At 40.5% G+C, this 21,254-nt stretch overlaps 1 protein-coding gene across 3 annotated transcripts in view; it reads right to left on the bottom strand.

Annotated features, from left to right (window-relative positions):
- PRKCA (protein kinase C alpha) overlaps positions 1 to 21,254 on the bottom strand; it is a 145,868-nt gene that overhangs the window by 23,737 nt on the left and 100,877 nt on the right. Inside the window, exons 6-11 of one of the 3 annotated variants that reach the window (XM_021537232.4) lie at positions 20,447 to 20,603; positions 20,222 to 20,356; positions 19,388 to 19,484; positions 11,525 to 11,554; positions 1,718 to 1,861; positions 808 to 981 (exon numbers count right to left, since the gene is read on the bottom strand). In XM_021537232.4, coding sequence (XP_021392907.1) covers positions 808 to 981; positions 1,718 to 1,861; positions 11,525 to 11,554; positions 19,388 to 19,484; positions 20,222 to 20,356; positions 20,447 to 20,603 — 737 coding nt within the window. Of the gene's footprint in view, positions 1 to 807; positions 982 to 1,717; positions 1,862 to 5,148; positions 5,173 to 11,524; positions 11,555 to 19,387; positions 19,485 to 20,221; positions 20,357 to 20,446; positions 20,604 to 21,254 lie in introns of all 3 variants that reach the window. The other 2 variants (XM_085556678.1, XM_021537255.4) reach the window with 2 other exon arrangements.

Here is a 21,254-nt window from a genome sequence, read left to right as displayed (position 1 = left end):
TTATTTGTGTCCAACGGTTTCAAGAATTATGCAAATATAGCTCAGTCTGAAAAATCTGTTTCTAAAAATAAATGGAAAAAAAAAATCAAAGATGGCCAAAAATTCCAAATTGCTTTGAGGGCATTTCTAATTGCTGCTAGGAAGTTTTCCTTTGGAAGATGGTAGATGAGGCACTTGAGGACATGGTTTCATGGGGAATGTGGGCTGATGGTTGGACTTGGTGATCCTAGAGGACTTTCCCAGCCTCAGTAATTCCATAATTCCATGTCATCCAAGAGGCTGGCACAGTGACACTGGGCCATCAGATCCAACCTCAAATGTGTCACTGGGAGATGTTTTGCAATGTGATGGGCAAATATCCACCTCCTATATTTATAAGGAAAGAAGAAAAAAAAGCCCCTCAGTGTCACCAAGAAGTGACAGAAAATGAAATTAAAACCACTGACACTGATTCATGACTAATAACCTCATGAAGTAATAATAGCCAAGAAGACTTTTCAAGTATTATCCTCAGAGCTTTAAAAGTAATTGGGAGCCTTTGGGAATCTGGGTTTGAGGCTCTGACTTAGCAGAGCAGACACATTTAGGAATTGTCATGCTGGCCTGCTCCAATAACTGCATGAAGGAAAATCTTTAAAATGATTTTTTTATATTTAGGATACAAGGAGTAATTACATGTGGGATTTCTTCACCATTTTCTACGTGCAGAGGCTACCATACATGGGTTGGATGATAATAAATGTTATTGGAGTGATAAAATCCACGATGGGAAACATTGGGGTGGCAAGGAAGGCAGAGCTCACGTACAACAGTCTGGAAACAAGAGTGGAGCTGTGTCAGGAACGGGGGCTTATCCTGCAGTGCCAGGACTCGTTTCTCAACCATGGTGCACTCCACATCATCATCCTGGATCACCACGTCTTTTTTCAGGATTTTGATTGCATAGAGCTCCTCTGTGCCCTTCCTGTCCGCCAGCATCACCTGCAGGACAGAGAAACAGCAGCGTGGAAATCCCCCAGGGCAGGGAGGGAATGTCACTCAGATGCCTGAAGATTTAGAGAGATGGCAAGCCAGCTTTTCCTTTCAGTTGTATAGACAAATTTGATCCAAGCTCCAAAGTCATGATCCTTGTACAGCTCAGACAGCCTGTGCCCAAACCCGCTGTTGACTGCGGGCTCGCTGCTGAAGGGCTGATAAAATGTTAAGTCCCAGGAGACTTCTTCAGCAAAGGGCAAAACTTTATCACCTGAGTTTTGTTCAAACAGACAGGAAAATAGCAGTCTGTTCTCTCAACTGCTGGATTTCTGACATATATACACACTGTCCCTGGCTTTTTCCAATATTCACCCTTACAAATGTTGGTGACTTCCAGGACTGGCAGAGTGATCTAGGTATTAAAGCCAGAGAAGCAGACTTGATTTCCTTGAAATTGCCAAGAAGTGAGGATCTGAAAGTCAGCAACAAGTTCTCATCTTGCCCAACAGTCTGAGTTTTTAAATTTATTTTTATTTTTTCATTAAGCCAATCAGGACTAAAGTCTGCTAAGCCTTAGGGAGAATGACCTTACTCCTATTAAGAAATCCTTCCTCAAAAATGCACATCCTTTTGACTCTGAATTTTGCTTCTTAGAGAGCTGTTCATTCATTCTTCCTCAAGGAAAAGAAAAAAAAAAAAGAAAAAAAGGAATGTGAGTGGATTAATTCTGAAGAATTCCTACCTTCCCAAAGCTCCCCTTTCCAAGAACCATGAGAAAGTTGAAATCTGTCAGCTTCACCCTGTCCAGATTGTTGGATGGCACACTTGAGTTCTTGTCTTCTGTTGAAGTAATGACTTTGTTACCAGCTGGCCCAAGTTTGGCTTTCTGAAGAACACACACACACATACACACACAGAAACAGCAAAGTGAGAACTGCCCATTTTCCTGGCACAGGGGATCTCTGGGTGCAAGTTAGAGCTGGAAATGGCCAGGTCTGAGGTGCCATTCCCAGGTGAAAGGCTGCATAACAAAATATGCACAGACACACCTTCAAAGACTCATTCCAGCAATACTTTTGACATTATTGAGGGAATTAAAGTGGAAAACTGTGTTCATGTATAACCAGATGAAGCAGATACACTTATCTGGTTAAAAAAGCAAAACCAAAGCAAAGCCCAGAAACAAAATAAAAAAAATCATAATTTACTTTCATTCCAAAAGCAGCTTAAATGGTGCTTTTGTTCTGAAAGACCAAAAAAAAAAAAAAAAAAAAAAAAAAAAAAAAAAAAAAAAAGAGGTTATCCAAAAATACCATGCTGTAATATACACTGGGTATTTTAGGATATAAACAACCTCCTCAAAATCCTCAAAACATTCTCTTTTCAAATGGAGTTCTTCAAGTCACTGCATAGCAAGAGTTAAATGAATTTTGACATGCACTAAGAACCTGCATTAAAAATCCCACAACACATGAGAATTAATGCAGATGAACATGGCCACTTTCAAACCAGCAGTACAATCAACTTTGATTTTCAATCAGGGGTTGATCTGGAAAAGGGAGGAAGGGGAATATAACAGACAAGGGCTGTACCAGACACTGGTTTACAGGAGGCTGCAAGTCTCAGTATTTCACTTGAGACACCATGGCATGGCCCAAGTAAGCTGCATTTCAAATCTCAGAGTTAATAGAAGAGAAAAAAGTAAGACTCACCAAAAGATAATGCAGGCTATGAGATAATATCATTTTTTTCCCCCCTCAAAATAATCCCATATACCAGCAGAAGCAAAGCCAATAAGGTTTAGTAATTCTTTGGGATATAAGTGCTTTCCCCATCTGTCTGGTGTATTGGTCTGGTTAATAACGTCTAATATAGTTAATTTACTTTTTGCCAGTGATGTATGTTTGACAATTCAGGATCACTACTCTTCTCTCTGCTTCACAAAAGGATGATATTTGTATATTATCCCTCTTTCACAGATAAAGAAAATTATAGAAATGGAGGTTTATTCAAAGTCACACAACACCTCCCTTTAAAAGCCAAGCCTGGCTTACACTTTGGCACTGGAAACTGGGAGTTACAAGATTTCCCCTCCCCAGAGGAGTTTAAAACCATAAAATTGAGAGGCACTTGATTTACAGACTCCATCTACTCCTGCAGTAATGTCAGATAATCATCTGACAAAATAACCTCCTGTCACTTGAAAACCATATTCAGCTTGGATGACTCTTCCTGCAACTTTATAAGTGCAGAAAATCTTACGCCCTATCACAGGGATATGAATTTTGCAAGTTTAGATGTCTTTATTAAAAAATTTGTAATACAGCTTAGAATGGGGAATTTCCTCCACAGCAATGCTGTTACTTGTTTGCATGAAAGCAGCTCTTGGAGATGCTGATCAGGATCAGGTGCTGTGCAAACATTTAGGAAGAGCCAGTCCTGGATGTCACCTTAACTGGCTGGGTCTGCAAGGGATGTTCCCAGGGCAGGTCTGGCTGCTGGGACAAATCTGTGCTGGAGCTCTTTGGCAGCACAAAGCTCCTTTTGAGGCCACACAAGATTGAGCCAGGAGCAAAAATAGGGAAAAAACCCCAAAATCCCAATATCCGTTATTTGTACAAGATAAAAGACGTGGCTCAAGGGAGCAGCCTTGCTGGCCATGCTTTTGTGATGTTCCACAGATGGGATCTCAGATAAAGATCTTGCTTTTCTCATGCACAAAGCAATTTCAATATCCTCCTTTTCACTGAGTAATGGAGATCCAAATCAGGCCCTGAATGGAAAGCATGGCTTTATTTCTTGCACCTTTAAACCCACTGGACAGGTTCTTGGCAGTTTGTTTGAAAAATGAGTAACTTGAAACAAAAATCAAATTTTGCTCCAAGGCCATTTTTTTTTTTTTTCTGGGTACAAACTCTCTGCAGCACTGCAACACCAGGCTCTGGGATTTCCAGCACTTTTTCCATAAAGAAGCATGGCAGGTTCACCAGCAGGCTCCTGTGCCTGCTGCTGGCTCCAGAGCTGGACGCACTGCACTCACTCAGAGTCAACATGGGCTGGAATTTTCAGGATCTGAAGGCAGGATCTTAAAATAATATTTGAGAACCCAGCCAAGGCCTCCCTGCACCCTCTGAGCACTTAGATTCAATGAGCAAGAGACATGCTCCTCTCACTCCCATTTTTCAGCTTTTTTTAAAGTCAGACGTCAGTCGCAGGTTGAGAATCTCTTTTTGCAGATGGCACATCTTTGAGGAGAGCATGGGGCTCCTCCTGTGTGCTCAGGTCTGGGCTGTCTGAGCCAGGCAGGAGTTTGTGGATGTGCTGAGCTGTGCCCACCCGTGCCCGTGGGATGGTGACAATCCTGGGCATCCCCTGGCTGAGCTGCCATGGCAGGGGTGGAGAGAAAACCCAGCTGCAAACCAGCTGGAGAAACCAGGGACAGGGCAGCCAGGGAATGCTGGGGAACAACCAGACTGACTCAAAGGAAGCACATAGCCCCAAAGTGGCAGGAAGTCATTAAATTATCACAACCTTATCAAAGGTGCTTATTTCCCATCACCTTGGCCAGCCACCGTCCCTGCAGAAGCATGCAAACACCCCTTTTTCACTTTTGGCGTGTGAATTCCTGTTACTGCTTTTTGGCTTAAGGTCCTAGTGGAAATAGAGTGAGAGTTTCAAGGCATTTCACTGAGCTCTATCATGAGTTTTATATCTGAAATACCTTGGCTGTAGCAGACAGAAAATGCCATGCAGCCAATATCCTCCTCCCGACTGCCAGAGCAAAACCAATTTTGCAGCTACAGAAGGGACATAAACTCAAATTATTCCCAAAAGTTTATTGGAAAAGACTGATATTTTGCCTTTCCTACCATGACTGAAATTGAAAATCGCAGAATCCTATTTGAACCCTCTTTTATTTTTTATGGATATTAAAACTTGCTGAAGTTGAAGACAGTGTTCCAGGCCCTGGATTAATTTTCAATCCATATTCCAACTCCTTGGCTTATTACCTTGGATAAAACCACAGTATTGTTACAACGAAGCCAGCTTGCAGCAAACCAGCCAGGAAAACAGAATGTTAAAGATAAATTAGTCTGCACTGGGAGCAGGAAAGTTAATCTAAGAAGAAAACAAGACATGCACATCATCTTACTTCCTCTGCTTTGGACGCACCTTATCTCGGCCAGTTCTTTTACCCTGAAACCACAGGTGAGACACATCTTTTATGTTCAGCCCAAACTCACTTCTCCATTGAATGCTAAGAAATTACAGTGTGCTACACTGGGAATTTGGTAGGTGCTTTTTGGAAGATATCTCAGGTTTCACAGTAAAAACTCTTTGGATTTATTTTTAATCTAAGAGTAACAATTGTACTTTTAATTAAACAGGAAAAAAGTTATCCAAGATCTAATGATAAGTCTGATGCAAAGAAGAAACAGAAGTGATTTAGGGAATAGTAATTCTTCATTTTTTATGGCGATTGCAGTAATTCTTGATGATTATTTTCAAAACTTTCTGATTCTCCCCTGTGAAGAAAATTGAATAGGACAAAGCAATAAATACGAATGTTGGTTCTTCTGCCCTCTGTGTACATCTGCAGTAAAGAATCTTAGGAATTACTGAGCTAAAAGGATGAATTGGTCATTTTCCACATTAGCCAGTAATAAATAAAAGTTGTGAGGATTAAAAATAAAAAAATACAAAATTCCCTTTCTTACTCCCTATCTCCTTAGGGCAATGAGTCTCCTTCCAAGATGTCAGTGCTTTAACACCTTGCACAGCTCTCCTCCACTGTTTCTCTGCTGCTGGGTGAGATTGGCTTTGTTCCCACGTGGGAAACAAACACCAGGATCCAAACTTGCCATCCCCTCCTACCCCCAAGCACAGCTTCAGGAGGGAGAAACCCACACCCTCTCCCATGGTCAGGCATCCAAGCAAACACAAAGCTTGTGTGCAGCTCACTAGAGGATGTGTTCCTCGGTTGTCAGGGAAACTCACTCCCAGCGAGTTCCCAGATGCCAGCAGGATCATCTCTGGCACCACATTTTCAAGAGGAAAAAGTGATAAATGAAAAAATATTTAACAACAATGCTGAATTCCCTCCACATGAGCAGAGTGCTGTCTGGAGAGCCACAGTCCATCCTTTATTTATTGGCCTCAGTCACACCTGATGGGGAGGTAAATCCAGAGCTCTGCTCCCAGCAGCTCTGGATCCTCCCAGCTCTGCTCCACATGGATGCCAGCATTCCCTCCTCATCCTTCCAGGTTCCACCACCCCCCTGCTCTGCCCATGCTGAGAACAGTGAGTGCAAGATGGAACTGAGTCTGTCCAAACTCACGGCTCCTGCACGAGGCTCAGCAGGCCAAGGAGTGACTGCACAGGGCTTGTCTCAGGTCACAGCATCACTGAACAGTCTGGGCTGGAATGGACCTAAAAGATCATCTCATCCCACCCCTGCCATGGCAGGGACCCCTCCACTCTCCCACGCTGCTCCCAGCCCTGTCCAGCCTGGCCCTGGGCACTGCCAGGGATCCAGGAGCAGCCACAGCTGCTCTGGACAACCCAAGAATTGAACCCAATTGGTTCCTAGCTCAGAATTGTTGTGTTATCCTCAGGAATGCTGCCTTCCTCCTTCACTTGCTCTTGCTGATCCTTTCAGTTCCAGCCCTGCAAACCTGGGGATGAAACCTCCTCAGAGGTAGGAATGTAGAGCAGGAATGTCTCTTTGCCATGACTTAGTCCTTCTAAAAATTCCAACAAAATCCCTGCTTCTTACATGGCAAGAAGTTCTCAGCAGCTCTTTGCTAAACTCTCACGTGCTCCTCAGATGTCCCTGAGTGAAGGAATCAGCCACCTCACACTGCCACAGCTGGAGCCAAGGTCTCTGCTCCTAATTCTTGAATTAACCCAAAGCCATTGCAGGTAACACTCTGCATAACACTTAGAAAAACTGCAAAATGGATGGTGAGAAGTGAGGATGGAACAGCCTGAACAGTCAAATTCCAGCTGCACTATTCCAGCCCAGGGGAATGCAGGAGGGAAAGGAATGCTCAGTGCTGCCTGTCGCTACCTGGACCCTGCACAGGAGCACCAGAGCAGCTCAGATCTCAGACAAACCTCAGAAGATGGCACTGACAGAACCAGCAAAGCTCAGACTAAGGAGGGAAAACGGAAATAATAATGATTTCTTCAAGTCTCAAGGAAGGACCATTCAGGTTTCCAGTCATGTACACACCAAGTGGGAACTTTGATCAATGTGCTGAGCCATTAGCAAGCCTTTAATAAAGCAAATAAATCCAATAAATTTCAAGTCAAAATCTGGAAGAAAATCCCTCCCATTCAGTGAAATGCTCTCTGTCATTGTGGCAGCTTGTTTCTTACATTATTGCATTTCCAATTCCATGTAATTATAGGTGCTATGATAGACTATCAATTTCCTACTTTCCACAACTTAATTACCAGGATGCTGAGAATGTGAAATGAGCAGAGTCCGTTTCTAAGCCCCAGCAAGACCTAATGCTTCACTCACCAGGCTGAGGTTTAATCTTCATGCCATAACCTAAGGCCAGTTTGTAACTCAGCAGCAGAGTTTTGCTGGAAAGCAGGGAGGTGCCCAGTACCAGGGACACCATCAAGGATTCAAGAGGTTCACACATGGATTTCAGCCACTCCTTGGTGAATTTGCACTGCAGCATCACTTCTCTGCAGCAAGGGGAATAAATAACCAAGAAGCTGTTTATCAGCACTCTGAGATTCATTTCATGATGGCAGTGTCACCATGGTAAACTAGGATGTAATTAGTAAAAACCACAATATATCAAAATGAAAACACATTTTTCCTTCAGTGGCTAAAATAGTTATTGGAAAGAAGAGCTGGGAAAAAATTCATAGTATTCCCATTGCTAGCAAAAAGGCATGAGGGCAAATGGGATGTTTCATCAAGATATAAATTAGGTGGGTGACAAAAACTCTATCTGGGACTTAAATACCAACTATTTTATATCTTTAGTTGATTTTCCCCCTAATTTCCTCTCCTCCTCCTCTTAAAATTGTTTCATATTTACCCTGTTAAATACCAACAGTAAGTTTATTTCAAGGATTTGCCTGCAACAAATATTTGTGCTGTGTATGAACAGGATTAAAAATGCCTTTTGCTGAAAGCATGTCCAAGGACAGGGGAACCCCACTCCTGAAGCCCCCAAAGTGCTGGGCTGAGCAATCCTGAGGTGAGCAGAGCAGTACCTGCTTTTACACCTGCAGTTATAAAATATTTTGATTAGAGGGAAAATTCTCATCAGTGCCAGTTATCAAATGTGAATAAAGGGCTGCGTGCAAAATGTTATACTGAATTTTACTGAAATTGTGGATTAAATTAACGGGTTTGTATTTTCTAAGGATATATATACACAAACAATGTGGATGATTTCCCTCTTTTCAGGCCTTTCAGATGAGCCAGCTCAGCTCTGGGAGCTTTTCCCTGTTCTTTGCTGACCTCTTGTGGTTTCTCACTCTGAGGAGAAATTATTTTCTCAACCTCAACTTTACTTACAATAAAGAAAAAAGGGAATCTGAAAGGACAAGACAACTGTTTAATATACCATGGAGCTCCTCAACAGATCTTTTTTGTGGGGTTTGTAACAACATTCCCTATTCAGTTATTTTTCTTAAACTTTTTTTTTCTTGCTGGATTGAAGTTAGAACTGTATGAAGCACCTGAACACATGATTTCTAAAATATTCCCAAATGTGCCAGGCACAAGGTGAAGGTAACCATATGCCCTAGAAAATGGAGACAGTGAAGGCAAAGGACTATGACAGACATTGGGAAAGGGATGGATCTATCCTCAGACAGGAATTTCAGGGGATATTGTCCTGGACAACAGCATCTGTCTGTGTGAGCTGGGAAATCCAGAGAGGGAAGAGCTTCCAGGTCCCCATTTGGCACTGTCAACATGTTTAATCTGTTTAATAATCCTGCAGCCACCTGAGTCCACTTTGTTTCATGCCTTTATTGCCAAACACTCTCTCCCCTGCAACAGAGCAGTGCCTAACGAGATGAAGTGTAATTAAAGAGGCTGCCTAGGAATAATATTCAAGAATTCTTGCAGAAGCATCCTGTGGTGGTGGTAATAAAAATCCCCAAAAGCAAATAGGATGCTACAAACAGCAAACCCCTAAGTGTCAGAAGAAGAATTGCTTTTCTATATGCTCCTCCATTCTTTAATTATGCAAATTACTGCTACTTTTCAATAATAAAAAAAAACCTAGCGTGTCGAATTTGCTGTTAAGCATAAAGCTTATTTCAATAAGGGAAAAAGAAAATTAAAATTCTGCTTTAAAAGAATTTTTAAGGACTTCAGTTCTCCCTGATCTTAGAGCAAATCCCTGCAACCAAATCCCTCCGGCCACACAAAGCTGCAGAGCAGGACTAACTTTAAAACCTTGGGATTCTGTGTCCAAATGTTAATGTGCTCTGAAGTGATTTATCTCTCTCTCACACACACACAGATGAAGGTGTTTTCTGCATGATGCTGAGAAATAATCTGTTTAAATACACACTTTGCAGTGGGACAACAGCAGGATAGGTGTGTGGCCCTTCCCAGTGTCTGATTATTCCATACACAAATACTCACAGTATCTCCCATCTGCTGTGATATCGTAAATTGATTTTTGTACATTTACTTGTTCCTAGCTCAGAATTGTTGTGTTATCCTCAGGAATGCTGCCCTTCCTCCTTCACTCGCTCCTGCTGCTTCCTTTCAGTTGCAGCCCTGCAAACCTGGGGATGAAACCTCCCCAGCAGCCCCACAGGTCACCCCCAAAGATGCTCCTGGCACAGGGAACTCCTGCATCCCCCCAGGGATGCTCCTGGGCTGAGCTCAGGGCTCAGCAGCAGGGAAGGGAATTGGTGGTGAGAAAAGACAGATCATAAACAAGGAAGCATTTTTCCATGAAAAACCCTGAATTTCAGAGTGTCCCTGCAGAAACAGAATGCCAGTTTCCCCGATGGAATTCATGTTTATAATCCACCAGGACTAAACATGAATTCTGCCTGTGCAGCAGCAGCTGTGGGAAACCCTTCAGTCCTTTCTTTGGGTGCACTCCTATGTGGAAACATGAATTAACCAAGGACTTTTGTCAGTTCTATCAGTGCTCTTCAAGGCCTGGATTTCATAATGAGGTGACAAAATTTCCTGTTTCTGCCAGATGCATTTTATCAGGGTGACCTTTGCTCTGGTTTAAAAATGCATTAAGTAGAGAAACTTTCAACTTCCCAGCATCAAACAGGTTTCACCAATGAAACCACCATGTGATTTTATTTTCAAAATGAAGAGGTGTAAAGGATTGAGGAAGGGCAGTTCTCTTCTGTACAGGATTTTCTGAGATAAAAAATCAAGGTTAAGAAAAGTGATTAATTTCATTGTTCTGGTTCAGTGTTAGAATATTTGTTAAAATCATGCATCAATAACATATACAAGTCTTTAAAAATAATGTTTGTTTTTTAAATTAAATATTTTAAGCCTTGAATGATAATTCAAAGTGTTCCAAGTCAGCTTCAGTTGTAAAAATACTACTTGAAGATGATAATGGCTTCAATAATCTTAGAATCTTAGAACACAGTTTACAACACAGGAGCTTCAAATTTTAATCAAAATCGTAACTTAACCAATGTATGAAACTGAAAGTGTGGTTTGTGCCAGTGGCCTTTACCCTACTAAAGCAAGATAATTTGTTAGAGATACATGCAAATATAAACAAAACACATGTAATTTCTCAATGCTGAGATGCAACTTTTATGGCAGTAACTCAGTGATGCGGGGAGTAGTGAAAGGAGCAAAATGAGAAATAAACAGGTGAATTGATATTTCAGGTATCAGAGCATTTGTGCACATGGGCAATATCTCCTACAATATAACAAATAACATCCAGCAATACATGTACTATGTGCAATCATAAAACATGCATGCTCTAAATTTATCTATTTAAATATACAGTAACCATGAGCATTATTTTATCTGTGCAAGTCACTTAAAGTTCCATGAATGTCTTTCAAATTAAAGATGCACCTTTTTCCATTTTCCATGAGAAGGTGGCACTCATTTAACTAATTCCTCCAAAAAGAAAGCCACACTGCACCTGCTTACATTTGATCACTCTTTTTTTTTTGTAGTAAAATTCTAATCTAGGGATCATTTTATGACAAATTAATGAACAAATTATGAATACTTCATACTGAATTTTTTAAAAAAAATTTAAAAATATTATGCTTCATAATATTAATGAATATGAATTATCATTATTATGAAGTATTCTATATATGAAATATTTCATGATTATGAAATATTATGAAGTATAATACTTCAATTATTTGTTGATAACTAAAATTATACTTCAATTTTCAATTTTTTTAATGCCAATTAGAAAAGCTTCAAGTGGAAAAAAAAAATCAAGTGCATCCTTAAAACCGGTGAGAATGAAATTAAACTGAATAAACTTCAGATGTCGGTAAAGGGGGTTGTGTGTAGGAGAACACCAAGGAGAAAACTACCTTGAAGAAGTGGATATTTACATGACAGTCCTGGAAGAGACAGGAGAGGGAGAAACACTGCGTGGTTAGTAACGGGCTGGCACAGCACAGCAACCACAATCAGCAGCAGAAATAAAGGAATACAGACACAGCAGCAGCGGCAATACAGAAATGGGCACAGCAAAAACCAGGAGAGAAATCACTGTTCATGACCCCGCGGGCAGGGCTGTGCTGCTCCTGGCTCACAAAGAGCCCCGTGCAAGAGCAGCTGCTGGCAAAGCCTCCAGCTGTGCACAGCTGGCCAGGGGCACCCGGCGATTTGGGATCTTTGCCTTGCCTTGGTTTGCAACAAGCGTTTCACCTTCACAAAGAAATCCCTGCCATCAACGTCATGTTTTGTATTCTTCACCTTGTGAAAAATGCATGTTTATGATTGGCTTTTCACAAATGGCACAATGAATATTATATATATAATGTTAGAAAGTTATGCCGTATTAATTCTCTTACGTTTTGTGTTAAGTGTAGTTTTAGGTTACAACATAATGTTAAAATAGAGACTGTGTATGTGGGGGATTTTTTTTTTTTTTTTAGGGATGAGATACTCGCTTTGAGGAACACCTAAATCTTCCAAAGGAGAGGAATTTATGGCTTCTTATCAGAAGAAGCGAATTTCTTCAGGCCTCGCTCAGACTTGACACCAGGGGATTAAAAGAAACAGTTGACATACAACAGACAGAGTTTCTTGTTTTAAATAGAATGTATGTATAACCATGAAGGATGTATGACTATGCAACAAGTGTATTGTTTTTAGGGTTATTCCTTTGTTCACAAGGGATGCTTTTTGTGACTTAGTGTCTGAGAGCATCTGGACGTCCGTAATTCTTTGCTTTTTATTGTCTTGTAATTGTCCTAACTCTAAACTTAATTACTCTAATTGTATTATTATTTTTACAACCATTTTATTATTATTATTAAACTTTTACAATTTTAAAAACCAAGTGATTGCTGTTTTTCACAACCTCAAATCACAACCCACTGAGAAAAGCCTTAAGGCAGTCAGCAAACTGAAAGCAGAGATTGGTGCCATCTAGTCAAGAAATTTCAAGTTCTCCAGTTTGAGCCGTGCAGAGTGGATGGGAAACCTCCAGACAACTGCATATGGGAATTCCCCCTGCCAAACTATAGTACAGAACAGATGGAGTCATCTAACAGCATCTCTATAATGCTGCAAACTATTCTCTAATGATTAAATATGCACCATTTAAAAATAGGAATGAGTGCCATGGCCAAAAAAAGCAGCTCTTCTTTTTATATCTCTTTATGCATAATGAGTGTGGATTGATGTGCCAGTGATATTTTGGCTGGTCATGATTTGAGTGTGGCTTAGTTTCTGTTTCCTCAAAAGTAAATTTCATCTCGTCGTTTGCAATTTGAAGTGTCAGCAATGCTATTTCTCTTTCCATGTCCCCTTTGCTGACCTGCCTGAAGCTTCAAAGTGGGAATATATATTGGTTAGAGACCAAGATATGGAAAATAACATATATTTTATTTATTAAAAAAAAAAGAGTAAAGTAACTGCTCTGGGGCAAAGATGTAAAAATAATGTTTCCTTCCCAGCCCTTATAGCACTTTACAGGGACCTGGAGAACTTAACTCACAAATTGACAGAATCACAAGCTTTTCTACAGTTCGTCTTGGGGGTTTTGTGGTTGTGTGTTTGTTTGGGATGGATTTTCTGAATGAAAACAGATTTAATTAGAAAACTCACTGGGCTCTTAAGAAGCCACTGAAACAGTCCCTGGAGTATCTGCTCGGGCCCTGGCTGTGGTAAGCACATTTCTCTTTCTCTCAGGATTTTTCATAAAGGTGCACAGAGAGAAATGAAAGAGAAAACAATTTCTATTTCTGCTCCTTGTTTTTCCCATGTGGCATGTGTTTGGAGAATTGTTTACCTGGGGTGTTGCTTGGTTGGATTCTGGTGAGGATTGTTTGAGCCTGGTGGCCAACCCAACCCACCCGGGGCTGGACTCTCAGAGAGTGTCATGAGTTGTGTTAGAGTTAGAGAAAGTAGTATATAGTTTTAGTATCTTCCTTTTTATTAATACATTAGTATATTAATGTATTAATATACTAACATAGTTATAATAAAGCAATAATTCAGCCTTCTGAATTGACTCAGACATCCTCATTTCTTCCCATTGGGTTCGCCTGCATTTACAATACCTGGCTATGTAACTCCAACATTTCCATAATGTGAGCCTCCAGCTCACAATAAAGACAGCTCTAGGATGTCCTGGCTACTGATAAAAGGAAAGAAATATAATGTTCTTTGAACCTGAAGTTTTTGTGAATATCAGAAAAATGCCAGATTAAGAAAGTTCTGGCCTTCTCCTTTCCAATGAAGCAGACAGAAATGGCTTTAAAAAAATTAAGAGGAGTGGTTAAGATCTAAGAAAAACAAGGCCTGCACTGAAACAGTCTGAACTGATGTACTGATGTTCAGAGAACAAATTATAAATAAAAGAAAGAAAGAAAAAAATATAAATAAAAGAAAGGTTTTTCAGCATTAGACTGTAACAGCAACAAAACTCATCAGAGAATTTTAGTTGTGCCTTGATCTCTGGGGACAGTTTCTGGCCTGCTGAGCACCAGCTGTGCTGCCACAAGGAGAAGCTGGTGGTGTAAATCCACATGTGTGCACAGACACACAGCCCCAGGCTTCTGCCTTGGAAATTCGGGTTTGCACAAGGATTAACACACAAGTGTGGTCAAACAACTGCTGCCCTGCATCCTGGAGGAGCTCAGGAGCAGAAATATCTCTCAGATCCTGCATCACTGGAGAGGTTCCAGGTATTTATAGCCAAGCCTGATCGCCAAGCTCTGCATCCATCCCGTTATCTTCCAAATGAGAAGGTATTTCAGAAGGCATTTTATTTAGGTTCACAATAATGATAAGGCATTTTAGAAGATATTTTCTGTAGGGTCATAATGATAGTGCTGTTAGAAGCACTGAGAGGTCACCAAAATGTCACCACTGACTGACCACTTGCAGCGCTGACACGACATCCACCCTGTTCTCTCTCCTCATGTTCTGGGCTGCAGAAAGGAACTCCAGCAGCAATTCCATGGCCAAAGCAGCTGGAATCCCTCACACAAACAAGACTCAAAGCCAGAGATGTGGATGTGGATGTTTGTCCCCTCCCAGGGTCCAGGGACAGCCCCTGTGCTGGGACAGCAGTCAGAGCTCTCAGAAATTAAGGGAAGGATTTTGTTTCTGTCAAAGCCACCCAGAGAGCTACACTGAAGGGAATAATTAGAACAAAAGAACATCTCCAACATGTGAAGAGTGTGCACCAGGAGGACCATTATGTGTCTCCCAGAAATGCTCTAAAATGAGGATTTTACGAGCAGAATCCCATTCCCTCACAGCAATGTGCTTGGATCACTGCAATTGCCAGAGCTGGGAGTAGTGGCAGCCTGCTCCCATCACCATCACACCTCGTGCTCAGTAAATGTGTCCATGGGTAAGGATTATGACTGCTCTGTTCTTTGTTTAATTAAAAAATTCCTTTATATGGACCATAACAGCTGCTTTATTTTTAATAACATTTCCCAGTGCTGGCAAGAAAAAAAAAAAAAAAAAGAATGGGAAAGATCATAAAACAATTCACCAGCCTACTTTTAAATCAGTTTTATTATTCTGTTATTACTCTAAGGTAATATTTAAGGATCAAGAAGTGCTTTACTAAGCAGGAAAAGTAAAAAGAGCTTGACCAAACTCAAATAATTTCCCACAATAGACGTTATAGAATTTGCACATTTTCCTCCCAAATTCAGGAAAAAAGGTATGATGTCCTAAACGGCAAAGGAATGTAACTGCTCAAATCACAACTAGGTAGAAAAAAAATAGCAGAAGATTGCATTATTTCAATATTCTGCTTTTTTCTTTGACTAGAAAAGTACTAGAAAAAGAAAATAAGTAGATAACCAAGAGTAGATGCTGCAGTTACAAGATTTCCTAGTGTGGGTCCATGGAGGCACCTGGGACTGCTGGGCGTTCCCATGGCAACTTCAGCATGGACAATTATGGAGCAGCCACAAATTATTCTGAATATGCCTGGTGAGAAGGGAGTTCCATTTTGAGATGGCCACAAATAATGCCATTCCAGAGAGAAAATTCACAACTAAAGGTTAAAACCAACTGAAATATAGTGACAGATTTTCTCCTGCCTCCACTTCCTACAGGAGTATATTTTTATCTCTAAGTATTAATAATGATGTATCACATATAAATCATTGAGGACAGATTTGATCACACTGCTAAATGAGCAGATAATACATTTGTTTAGTTTTAGTGAGAGGTGAGATCCACAAAATATGTAGATTGAATACAATTTGTTGTGCAGAAAATACTGCATTGCACCTCTGCATAATATCCCTCAATTTCTGCACAGGCTCATATAGATTATGCACAAAATGAAGTAAGAAAACTCCTTGCAATAAAATATAAAAAGTAAAAAAAAGCACAATCCTCAATTGTTTCTTTTCCAATTTTGGTCCTATTTGTTGGAGAGGATCCATTCTGGGCAAAGGTTGGGTGTTAATTTTCAGCTGATTCAGATGTGACAGAATGGGCCACGAGGACACTTCTCATGATGAATAGTTTATAACCTTCAGTTACAAATATAAGTGAAGGTTTGAATCTATTATTATTTACTTATTTATTACCTTTATAATATTTTATAAATATTGTATTATACTATAATTATATTTTATAATATTTTACTGTAGATCTACATTGAATAAATGACCTAAGAATGAGTGCCAGGAGGTCCAGTGAGCAAAGCAGCATTTCCATAAGATTTGTGTGGCTAAGAGCCACATTTCCAGAAGAAATCTGGGCTGTGAAAGTGATGTGCTAAGAAGGATGTGATGGAACTGTGCAAACGGTTTGAGATTAATTAGAGCTTGAGGCCAAATCCTAAAGCTGCCTGTTGAAATATAGATGCAGGCAGATATTCTTAAAATTTTGATTTAAATAGGAGGTAGCTCTGAAGTAGGTCTTGGAGGTCCCCTACCCACATTTCTAAAATTTAGTTAAAAGGGCAGTCAATTTTCCCAACATCTTACAGTTTTCTAGATCAAGATTTCAGAAATTCTACATTTATTGGCTCTCTGGTCTTTTCTAAGCTGAAAATAATCTTATCCTTCCTTAATATGAAACCAATAAATCCTAATTCTAAAATTTCTCTACTCTTGTGTAGTTTAGGTTTGTATACAGCCCTTTACTCTGAAGGGCACCATTATTTAAGTATTTGATAAAAGTAATGCAATATTTTTGTGGAAATTGTTGTCATTTTGTACTCAAATCAGTGTAGCTTGGCTATCAACCACATGGTCATATATCAAAAAAACAGACCAAGCACTACAAGTGCAAACTGGACTGGGAAGAACTCTGGAGTTATTCCTTCCATAAACTGATAAATAGGAATGTGGTGCAGTGTGACCCCTTGGTCCATCTGTATTTTTAATCTCTTGATAAATTCACTCCCCCAGGAACGTGACAGTCAAGACCTGCAATCTTCTTCCTGTAAGGCTCCAATGCTGATTTTAGAAGAGTGGAAATATTTATTTAGATGATGTCATTAAGTCACAAATAGCAGCATTTTTCTCAGCGCTGTCTACTTTTTCCTTATTACAGGGCACCTAAAATAAGATGCCTGTGCAAGCCAGGATATGAATGATAACAGAAGTAAAGGAAAAGATGATCAGAGTCAGCAGCACTTATGTGCCATACCAGAATAGCTAATAAGTGAAATACCACCATTCAGACATCTGTGCTGTGAATTTTCAGAAGCCATCACAGTGATGCCCCTTGAAATCAAGGAAGAATATTCCATGGAGGGTTCTGCTTCCCTCTGCTCCTTCTCATAATGATAAACTTTGAGATGGGAAAGAGGGTGAAGCCAAACCCTTCAGCCATGGAACACCACACCACACCAGCCCTGGCCTCATGACAGCTCCAGGGTTTGTTCAGCTACCAACACTCTCATTTATCATCACCAGGTTTTAAAACTGTTCATTGTCCAGCTTGGGAAACTGCAATTATTGCAGACACCATGTGCCTACTGAAGAGCCATTGCCACCCCTGGATTAATTCAGTCACTCAGCACCAAGCAGGGTAGCCCAGAACACGGAGAGCCTCAAATGCACAGGGCTGAGGCTGAACTAATTAGACTTTGAGACAGACTAATTATTTCTGAGGCAGAGCTGCCCCTCGGTGAAGCTGCTGGGACTAGGTCCAGTAGTTTTACACGAATCCTCTCAGGATTTCTACTTCACTTCATTGCAGGACATGGATAAACCCTGACTGCTCCTCCTGCAACCAAAGTATTTACAGCAGGATTAAGAATCAACCTCAGAGACTGTAAATTCAATATGCAAACACACTGCCTGTAATATCTGACATTTTTAAGTGGACAATTTTAGTGACTTGTGTCTGTGCTGTCTCTGACCTGAGGAAAACCAGATAAATATCTATAGCTGTATCACCAATATATAAATATCCACCCAATTCCAGACTCTGCATAATGCACAGAAACATGGACAGAATTACTTTTGAAGCTATTCTTTCTAGGGAGGATAAAAACCAAAAATGATCTTGAATAGCAAATGACCTAGTGCAGCAAAATGAAATCACACTGGTCAGATCACGACTGTAAAGAAAGGAAAATGGAATGGAGGCTCAAATACTTCTCAAATGTGTAACAAAAATCATAGTTCATGCTGCAGACATGGGAGCTGATCCAAATGCGTTCAGAAGAAATTGGTGCACCTTTTTTTCCTTCTTGAAAGTTGAACATGTGTCGTTTTTCCTCACTTTCGTGGGTTAACCCATCTTTTATAATAACAATGGAGAATTCTGCCTGATGGTGAACATAGAAAATTGCCATTTCAGGTGGAAAGGAACAGGCAGGTTTGTTTATGCACAACAGGTACATTCATTATGTTTTGGATAAACAGCTGGCAAGGTTGTAAACTGCAGACTGGAATATCTCCAGCTCCTGGCTGTGTGTGCAGCTGGGAGAGCAGGCAGGGGAGAGGAGCTGCCCCAGCAAACCTCTCCCACCCCAGGCCAAACCTGTCCTGCTCCTGGGCTCAGTGGCCAGCAAACATCTGGCTGTGATTCTGGCTGGGGTTCTCAGAAGAGGCAGAGTCTGATCATTAACAAAAAAAACTCATTTGTGTGGCACATGAGACCATCCTTGTGGCTACCAACTTCCCCAGCTGGCACCACAGGAGGCAAGACACTGCAAAAAGCAGCACTTTTCTGTGGATTTTCTTTTTTGTACATACCCAGCAAAATCTCTGATCCTTAAAAAACATCAACATCCTTCCCCACACTACAGAGATGAGAGTTTCACATAAAAACCTTCTGCAAAGACTTCAAAGCTCCAAAGTGTGAACATTGAAAGTATTTTCTTAAAACACCCCAAGTTACAGTGTGAAACATTCAAAGTATAATACCATTGTTTCTGAGAATTTCATTTGGCAAATAATGCAGATATCAGTGATAGTGGATGGCAGATTTTGCAGCAATTGTTAAAAGACATTGAAATTATTACATATACTTGACATAACATATTTTAAAATACCAACTTCTAAGTGTCATAGCAGAGAAGCTGAACTGTCAGGAAAATGATGCCATCTCTGAGTTAAAGCATTTGGTCCAATCTTCAAGAAAACCACAGACACACAGAGCTGTCACAGGGACAGAAATAGGGGCACTCTAACATATGTATCATTTAACAGATTTTTTTTTTTTGTAGTGAAGTGAAAAATAAAGGCAATATTTAGTTGCACACATCTGTGTGTAATCCTCACCTCAAACTTCTGTCGGAGCTCTGCATTTCCATCTTCATCGGCATCTGGAATTGGAACGTTGTAGTATTCACCCTCCTCTTGATTCAGCAGCTTGTACCTGTGGTAGATTTCAGAAAAAAAAATGGTGACTTTATGTTTTTTTCCTCATAGATTCAAAATCTGATTTTGTTGTTTGTGTGTGGTTTCTGTCAATGTCACAGGTATGCAAAGAACTGATCTCAAAGACCTGAAACAGACTCAGAAATAGAATGTATTTTACCTGAAATCAGATTTTTCATCCCAAGGTATCTGTCAAGGCAGTTTAATGGACAAGGAGATTCTTCCCACTCGTCCTGGGGCTTGATGGGAGACACCAACCCTGAGGAGGAACCTTTGTCTTCCACAGCCCTACACAACTGTCATTGAAGAAATGTCCTTTATGAGATATGATGAGTTCTACCCTCTCCTGGCAGGTAATGAGGTGGCATTTTATGAGATCAGTTTCCATGTGCTTTGAATTTGCAGAGCTATATATAACATGATACACTTGGTATTGAACACATCATATTGGAGATAAAAATAAAATTTGTATCACAAGACTGTGTTCACAGAATTGAGTTTGCAGCAGCTCTTGGCTCCAGCAGAAGTTTCAGGAACACCATAAAAGAAAAGGAATTGTTTTATTATCCCCCTTTGATATATATAGCCTGTGTTTCCTAGGTTTAGTTGAACTTCAGTGAATTTATAGCCTGAAACACAGCAAAAAGCTCAAATAAAAGGTAGATCACATTGAAAAAAATTGATGGGTTTAAAACTTTTGGTGATATAGTCTCTCCTCTTTTCAGAAACTCTTACCATCCACTGGCTGGCATTTTCATAAGCTCTGACACTCCAAAAGAGAGCGACCCCATGAAATCATTCCTGGTGGTTCGATCCCAGTCCCAGACCTCTACGGATAACCGGCGATCTTTGTCTGTAGGTTTTAACTTACTAAAAAAGGAGAGAAATGGAGGAGTTGTCAACACCAAAAGAAACGGAATGCATGCAAAGACCCCCAGGAAATCAGGGTGTTGAACTCACAACGTGAATGACTCATTCCAGTCCGGATTCAGGGTAGAACGGATGGTTTTTGTTTTTTGTTTACTTTCATTCTTAGGATCTGGGATGAGCTTCAGTTTGACATAAGGATCTGAAAGTCCATTTGGATCCATGGGAATGAGGTTTTTTGCTTCTCTCACTGTCAATATAAAACACAAGATTACACATCACTGTTAAGAAAAAAATTACATGTCAGACCAGAGCTATTGAAGCACGCTGACAAATAAATAAGATGTGAAACCCACCTGTCAGACTTGGCCCGGGAGAAACTACTTGTTGTAAAGAAAGGTTGTACTGAGTGATATTTATAAGAATAGCAGGGAGCAATGACAGGAGAGAAGAGTGATTCACAAGCAACACACAGCTTCCAGGCAGCTCTCCCTGCAGTGCAATGATTAAATACCCAAATCCATCACTGTAATTTTTCTAAGCAGGTACCAACTCTTTGTGCTTTTGTTCCCTCATCACTCTTGGGTTATACAACCACAGATTAGGAGGCAAATACTGTAAGAGCCACAGGCAGAACACAGGGGATTGCAGGGGATCAGGTGTTTGACACAAGCCCTCTTTGGAAGGTTTCTACCACCGCCCTTCCCACGGATTCACGGCTCATTAGCTGTCAGATGGAATCCTTGGGAGCATTGTCATGACAGCAACCCAAGGAAAAGTGCAGGGAACACAAGTGGAGCTCCAGCTTCACAAAAACCCTAATGCAGCTTTCTACTTTGACAATGCCAAAGCAAGGAACAAAGTGAGTTAATTTATCTCGAGCTTTCCTGATCCCCAAGGA

The sequence above is a fragment of the Lonchura striata genome, chromosome 18 (assembly GCF_050655825.1).
Source record: "Lonchura striata isolate lonStrDom1 chromosome 18, ASM5065582v1, whole genome shotgun sequence".
In the NCBI taxonomy this organism is placed as follows: domain Eukaryota; kingdom Metazoa; phylum Chordata; class Aves; order Passeriformes; family Estrildidae; genus Lonchura; species Lonchura striata.
Note: the sequence above shows the minus strand (reverse complement) of the source record. Positions and strands in the feature narration are given on the sequence as shown.